General features: G+C 45.8%; 1 protein-coding gene across 2 annotated transcripts in view; it reads right to left on the bottom strand.

Annotated features, from left to right (window-relative positions):
- Window positions 1–1,010: 1,010 nt before the first annotated feature.
- The window catches only part of NYNRIN (NYN domain and retroviral integrase containing), a 40,857-nt gene continuing 33,982 nt past the window's right edge, over window positions 1,011–7,885 (bottom strand). For both annotated transcript variants that reach the window (XM_074294377.1, XM_074294378.1), the window contains exon 8: window positions 1,011–7,589. In XM_074294377.1, the coding sequence (XP_074150478.1) occupies window positions 4,736–7,589 (2,854 nt within the window). In that variant the 3' untranslated portion in view covers window positions 1,011–4,735. The remainder of the gene's footprint in view (window positions 7,590–7,885) is intronic.

The raw sequence follows: 7,885 nt of genomic DNA, 5'->3' as shown, positions 1-7,885 counted from the left end.
GGAAAGGATGACTCAAAAAGTCTTCTCTCTTTTCCTCCCATTTAACTCCTAACTAACTCCTCAGGAAGGGGCTGAGAATCTTGAAATGACACACATCAGAAAAGAATGATCCAGACACTGGAAATTCAACCAAATGAGACAGCTTCTAAATTAGGACCACTCACTGTAGTAATGTACATAAGGTCTCTATTTCTTGGGGTTCTCAGAGTTTTAAAATGGTTAGATTCCTCATACCACAGTTGTTGACAAATGCCTTCAAATAAGTAGTTATATGTAAATCATCTTCCCTACTAAAGATTACAGGAGAAAAAGGACATGGAAGCATACATATTGGTTAGTTTTTTATATCTGACTCAGGCACTAGCTATGTGACCCTGCACAAGTCATTTACCCATTTGCCTGATTTTCCTCACCGGTAAAATGAACTGGAGAAGGAAATGGCAAACCACTCCAGTGCCAGGAAAACTGCAGATGGAGTCACAAAGGTGAATACAGTTGAAATGACTGACCAACAATAAAGAGACTCAATCCAATTGGATTGGAGCTCCAAAGTTGGCCTCCCAGATGATGTGTTAGGGGATGTTCCTCTCCTTTCTTGGACACCATCCTTTTCCAAAGTGGCAATTGGTGGGTAATCTTTAATTTCAGATCTATATCTTGGGATCTTTTGAATACTTTAATTGCTTGGGAAAGATAGGAAAGTCTTATTTATCATCCTAGATGCTATGGGGGCCATTTGAGCGAACATGATGCAATCAAAAAATAACAAAAAGCAATAAAAAATTATGTAAGTAAAGGAGTAGTAAATGATTGATAAAAGCAAAAGTAATGATATAGGTAAACAAGTAGTCAATGATTAATAAAAGCAGGAATATTATCAGGGAGTTCTAGCTCTATTACTTGGTCTACTTGACCATTGCCAGGATGAAAGCCTTGAGTTGTTTTCTCAAATGAGAACTCAAAATCCTTCTAATAGACATACTTAGAGCTTTGTTCCTTAGTCAAAAATAAGCAATAAATCAACCAATGAATATTTATTAAGTGCTAGGTATTATGGTAAGCACTAGAGATACAGCAAAAGGAGTTTACACTCTAATAGGGAAAAGACAATATGGCTATAAATAGGTACATACAAGATATATACAGAGTGAAAGGAAAGTTGAGATTTTACATATGAATATTAACAAATTCTATTGAGGAAGGAGAGGCAAAGAAAACTCCCAATACACAAGAAATCCCTAGAATGTATAACAAAACTTCTAGCAAGCAGTATCAATTGATTTACATTCCCAGAGGAAGGACAGCACTTGCAGTTACAAAAATTCTAAGAATCCATCTTTAGAAGGGTCACAGCAACCACAAACCAGACATCCAATAGTGAATTACACTGTGGTTTAAATGGCCTTGCAACATCTCTAAGCCTCAGAAGACAGTCTCAGTTTTAACTCTGATTCCAACACCTCATAAACTATGTCACCTTACTTGGGTTGGTCACTTCACATCTCAAGTAAAGATTGTAGGTTCTTCTAATCCTAACATTCTAGGTAAAGCACTTTAATATACTGTGGAAACATGAGCCACTATATTATCCGTATCCACAGGATCACAGATTTAGTTTGAAGAGACCTTAAAGCAGGGGTTCTCAAACTATGGCCCGCGGGCCACATGCAGCCGGCTGAGGTCGTTTATACGGCCTTGTTATGGCAAATGGGCGGAGGGGCGGAGACAGAGTGTGAGTTTTTATTTTTACTATAGTCCGGCCTCCCACAGTCTGAGGGACAGTGAACTGGCCCCCTATTTAAAAAGTTTGAGGACCACTGGCTTAAAGGAAGTTATCCTGATTTTACAGATAAGAAAATTGAGGCCCCAGGGAGATGAGATGAGAAATGAAATATTCCCAAGGTTATCCAGGGATTGTGTATAGAAGCCAGGAGTTATATATACCCAAACTTTGACTCAAAACCATGAGCTCAAACTACTGGTAAGAAGAAATTCTTTGTATTCTTCCCCCCCTCCTCCCATCTACAGAGGTGAGATGATCTTCCTTACCTTCTCCCCTTAAGCTGAAATAACACAATCATAAGCTTTTCTTCTCTTCTCTTTCATTTCTTCCCTTAGCTCAAGGAATGATATCACTAAGGAAGGGAGGGGATGAATTCATTCTTATGTTGCAAATGGATTTGTCTGAAAACCAAAGTAGTGGGTACTCTCTAATAAGAATCTGGTGGGACAAGTAAGATCCCTAAGTGACCAAGCAGAAAAGGAACCATTGCCTCTCTTATTTTGGGAACCTAAAGGTCTCTGGATCTCTACTGACTTGCTTTCCCTCCTATGTATTCTACAAATCATTAATTCGGCAAAATATGTTTAAGCAAATTATGTGGAGGATGACATGATGTGCAGATTCAGAGAAACTCACCTGAAAAGTTTGTACATCACTCATTCCAGTTTTCTGAACTCTGACTCTTACTTCTATAACCTACTGACAAGGGTGTGTATATGTATATTTACTGACTAATTAGTTTGCTCTGAAGGCAGGTACAATATTGGGCATCTAGGTAGCACAGTGGCTAGAGGGCTGGATTTGAAGACAGGAGGACTCCTCTTCTTGCATTCAAATCTGTTCTCAGATATTTGGTAGCTGTGTGAACCTGGGTTAAGTCACTTAACCTCTGTTTGTCTCAGTTTCCTCATTTCTAAAATGACCTAAAAAAGGAAATAGCAAACCACTCCCGTATCTTTGCTGAGAGAACCCAAAATGGGGTCAGGAAGAGTCAGACACAACGGAACAACAAAAGGTGTACAGCATGGTAGAGTTACCATGGGCTACTTTGGGAGTATTGGAAGATGCCTGGGTGGTCCTCGGAAGTTGGTCCAGTGGCCTGAACACACACACACACACACACACACACACACACACACACACACACACACACAGGAATCACACTAAATAGTTCCCTCCTATTTCAGATCTCACCTAAGGGATGAAGGACCAGTGGGTTATTAAGAGAAAGGCAAGGAATAGCAAAGAACAGGACAAGGCAATGGCAGTAAGGCTTGAGCCTGACCTAAAGAAACAATATTCTCCAACAGATACAGTAAGAGATAAAAAGTTTAAATCATTACTACAAAGTAAGGTCAGTTGTGTAACTTTGGCTAAAGTCAATGAATTTCAGTTTCCCTTTCTATAAAATGAGAAGTAAGGACATGAATAATCTCTTCCACCTCAATAAGTCCTCCAAATTCAATAAATCTGGCTCACAACTCCCTTTGAATCTTACCATCTTCCTCAATACCAGCCTGATTTCTATGCAAAAGGCCACATAAACTCATTTCCAGTTTGAGCCCTTTATTTACAAATTGAATTAGGACTCACTCACTTATAACAAAGAGAAACAACAAAATGACTAGTTGGGAGACTGAGTGCAATAGGAATGAATTCCATTTTCCAAAAGGCAAATAAAATCCCATTTAGGACACAATGTGGGTCAAAAGTTACTTCACTCAGGGTAATAATGTAAGGAGGAGTTTGGGAGACCCTAAGAATGAGCCCAATTTTCCCATTAAATGGAAGAAATACATAAGATCCCATCCAGGATGTGATTTAGGGCAAAACTTTTCACACAAGGGTACTTGGGTGGGAAAGGGAAAGGGTTTGATGAATGAGACCAATTTTCCTGTTATATAGAAGACACAAGCAAAAGGTCCCACCCACAGTATAATGCAAAGCTATTTCACAAACATAGAGTGTTTTTGAGCCTGGGAGGAGGGTAAGGTGCAAGGGAAGATGCAGAGTTCTGGTATTCTTAATGCCACAGCAACACAGAACTCAACTTCACTACCTCTTAGACAAAATATTGAACTTCTTGGACAAGTCAAGGCAAGTTTTCCTGGCTAAGTGACCCCATACTTATCAATAGCATTTCCATAGTGCAGAAACTCTCCCAGAATGGGGTTAAGGGATTTGTAGCAAAATGAGTAGGAAAGAGTCCCTTCTCAGAACTATCTATTCTTCCACACCCAGGCCTTTTGGACCAGAGGTTTCCATTAATGAGTCTTGAGAAGTCAAAATACTACTTTTTTTAGGTATATTCTGACCCAAAGCCACTTGTGACTGGATAAGAATCCAGCTCTAGCTCCAATGATTTCTAAGTAGGATCCCTTTGGATGTAGCACCATCAAAGACTTCAACATTAATATGCTGAATGGGACAGAGGACAATCTTGATTGGGTCTAAGTAAGGCTTAAGTGAAGTAAACATGCAGTCTGCAAAAAAAATAAAAAAATAAAAATAAAAACCTGCACCCTATCCATTCACTGCTTTCATTCAGCCCACTAAGTTCTGAGACATCCTGGCAAAAACCAGTGTCAGAAGATCCCCCACTGAAATAGCTGAAGTAAGAAACCCTTGCAGGGACTTCTCTCCCCAGGAGAAGGGGCTGGATTGGTCGGGCTCCTACTCAGAGATCCTGGGGACAGGTGAGCCTGTCATGGATGAGATTCTGGAATGGTTCTGAAAGGAAAGAAAAGGTTGGCTAAGCCAAACCTAGTAACAGACACTGCAAACACCACTACTGTGGGCAAAGTTGCCAGGGGAACCAAGGGAGAAAGTTTCTTTTTGAATACTCTTAAGTTGGTTCTTTAGCAGAAGCTCTGGAGAAGCTGTGTATGAATAATGAGGAATAGGGGGAGAGATAAGTCATCCCTCCCTGATTCCAAAGGAGGAGGCAGTGGCTTACTCCAATTGTTCTAATATCACCGAGGGTAAGGGGGCACCACCCTGGGGATATGACCTCATCAAATTAGTGGGGTATGTGACTCCCAGCTTCCCTGGAGTTGGGTAACCCCAGACCCTATACAGAGACAGACTCAGCCTGTCTACGATATAGTAGGGTCCGACCCACCGAGCTGTTCCAGGTTTGGGGAAATTCAAAAGCAGAACTTGGTCTCCCACATTCCACTCCTTTCCCTGGACTTCCTGCTGGAAGTAGCTACTCTGGGCCATGGCAGACTGGTCCCCAGAAGCCAGAGCTGCCTGCATTTGACTTTCTATGATGTTATTTTTCAACTGCTGTAAGAACACATCCATCTTCAGCCCTTCTACATGGGCCCCGCTGAGCTCCCACCACAAAGATTCAGCCAGTCTCATCTCACTCCCTGTCACAACTGCAAAAGGGGTAGGTCCAGACTCCAAGGCTCTAAAGGCCATATGCAGAAGGGGCAGGCAACTGGCCCAGTTCTTCCCATGAAGGATGATAAACTCCTTCAACAAATTCTTAAAAGCCTGGTTTGAGTTCCCATCCCTTAGTTCGGCAGGCTGGATATCCCCAGAGATGCTGCCCAGCTTGGCTCCCAGTACCAAGCCACAGCTCATCAGAACATGTCTGGCAAACTGAGCTCCCTGGGCCGCTTCCAGCCTCGACGGCAAGCCCCATCGGGAAAACACCTGCTGGAGCAGCACCTGGGCCACCGCCATCTGAGTGAAGGACTTCAGGGGGAAAGCTTCTGTCCAGGAGGAGCAGGAGTCGGCCACAATCAGCACGTGCCTGTGGCCCTCCTCACTGGCAGGCACAGGCCCGATCACATCAATCTGAAGATTAGACCAAGGCACTGCCAGTGTTGAGTGCCACTGAGTCCGCATGCATTTGGACTCTTTGCTCAGGTTGTTTATCGAGGTACAGAACAAACAGCACTTGCAATAGGCCCTCACCTGCCCATACATCTTAGGCCACCAGCCTAACATCCTCACTCTCCTGAGGGTCTCCTCTGGGTCAGCGTGGGGACCAGGAGGGACATCATGCACAGAATAAATCAGATCCTTCCGGATCTGCTCCGGGACAACCCACACCTTGGGTCTCTTCATCTCTCCATACATGAGCAGGTTGCACTCCTTAACAAAACTGATTCCAGGTTCAAAAGGCTTGAGGGGGGAATGTCCGGGAAGTTTACGTCCAGCCTGCAGCTGACAAATGGCTTCTAACAAAACAGCATCATTCTCCTGCAGCGCCTGTAGATTCGGCCCCCCGCCCAAGGGACTGGCTGCCACTCCAACAGAAGGCATGATGTGCCTTGGCAACTTCCACAGAGGCCCCGATCCTTGGGCACCCTGCTTGGCCAGAGCCTCCACTGTCACGCTGAACAGGGCCCCCTTGTAGGAGGCTTTGAAGAGGAAGGGCAAGGTGGGGAGGCTGGAGGCCAAGGAAGTGATATAGGACAGCAGGGCCGGGTGAGGCAATGGGGCCCCATCGGAAGACAGAAACCCACGGGAGTGCCAGAGAGGAAGGAGATCTATGAGGATGTTGAACAGCCAGCTACAATTAACCAGAAAGACCAGAGGGATGCAGGAATGAACAAAGCGCTCAAGGCCACAAGCCACAGCAGCCAGGTGGGCATAGGTTGGTGTATGTGGGGAACAAGAGAAAGAGAGGGACAGGGGGGGACTGTCAGGAGACAGGACGTACAACCCAAAGCCGGCACACCACTCGGTATCCTGATAAAAACAATACCCCGAGGTATAAATACATACAAAGGAGGACAAGTCAGAAAAGGGAGGCAGTATCTGGAAAAATTGAGGCAACGAATCAGGGGTAGGCATCGGGAGGCCACTGTCCCCCAAAGGCCCGGGGAAGAAGGATGTGCCCAAAGTCCTCCGGTCTTTATCCTGCACCAGGAGGGACCACCGGGCCAGCCACGTGTCGGAAGTGTCCGCACTCTCCCTCTGCTCAGGGCCTGTGGAGTCCCCGGAGGTGTAGGAGGCTTCCAGAACAACAGGGACAGATCCGAGAGAGGGGGCAAATCGCCTCACAGCCCAGGCCAGGGCACAGAGGCCGCCACCTCTGCTCAGGGCGGCCTTGCCCTCCTGGGGGAGCAGGGCTTTGGAGGTGTAAGCAATGGGGCGCCGCAGCCCGGCCCGCTCCTGTGTCAGTACCGCGGCCAAGGTCCTCTCACTCACTGCCACCTCCAGGCGGTAGGGCACCTGGGGATCAGGGGGCACCAAGGAGAGGGCTGACACCAGGGCCTGCTTCAGGGCTAGGAATGCCTGGGAGTGCTCAGGTGTCCACTGCCACTGCGTCTTCTTCTTGAGGAGGCCATGGAGCGGGGCAACAAGCGAGGAGTAGCGGGGGATCACATCTTTGTGGCATCCCATGAACCCCACAAAGAAGGAGAGAGCAGAGAAGCTGGTTGGCACAGACAGTTGAGCCAAGTGGTCCAGGACCCTCTGGCATGTGGGCTGTCCCGCCCCGCCCCAAGGGATATCAAGTTGAGAAGAGCCTCTCCAGGGGGAGAGGGAGGTCTCTGAGGTATTGTTCTGGAGGCTAAAATACCGGAGGATATCATCTGAAAGGAAGGGGCATTCCTCTTGGAAAACTGTGGACAGGCAAGTGTCCAGAGCGTCTCCTTCCTTGACCATCAGTTTCTCTACACCCTCCGGCAGCTTCTTCACCTTCCCCTTTTGCTGGGGTCCGGAGCAGCCCCTCTTTAAATATTTCTTACCTTGAAGTCCCTTGGCCTTTATGGGGAGAAAGGAAGCTTTAGCAGCAGGCTTTTTCTCCCAGACCTTCAGGAAATTGCTAACAGCCAACTCCAACCTGCAAAGAGAGAAAAGAATGGGAGAGGGAGGGTGAAGGAGATGGGGAAACGAGACAGAATAATTACTAGTCAAAAAAGCCATCCTTAGGAAAATGATGGGGGAAGGGGGAATCATAGCAATACTCCTATTCCATCGCCAAGACACAGCAGCGTAAGTAGCTCCCTATGTAATATAATCTAAGCACCAAGCAGAGACTCACGCCCTTAAAATACTCCTTCTACATCTTCTCTCATAATGCCTGCAATCTCACCACTAGAAATATATGAGTACTGTGGCCTTTAAGTGCTAATATTC

The sequence above is a fragment of the Sminthopsis crassicaudata genome, chromosome 2 (assembly GCF_048593235.1).
Source record: "Sminthopsis crassicaudata isolate SCR6 chromosome 2, ASM4859323v1, whole genome shotgun sequence".
Lineage (NCBI taxonomy): Eukaryota > Metazoa > Chordata > Mammalia > Dasyuromorphia > Dasyuridae > Sminthopsis > Sminthopsis crassicaudata.
This window is presented reverse-complemented; position numbering and strand designations above follow the sequence as displayed.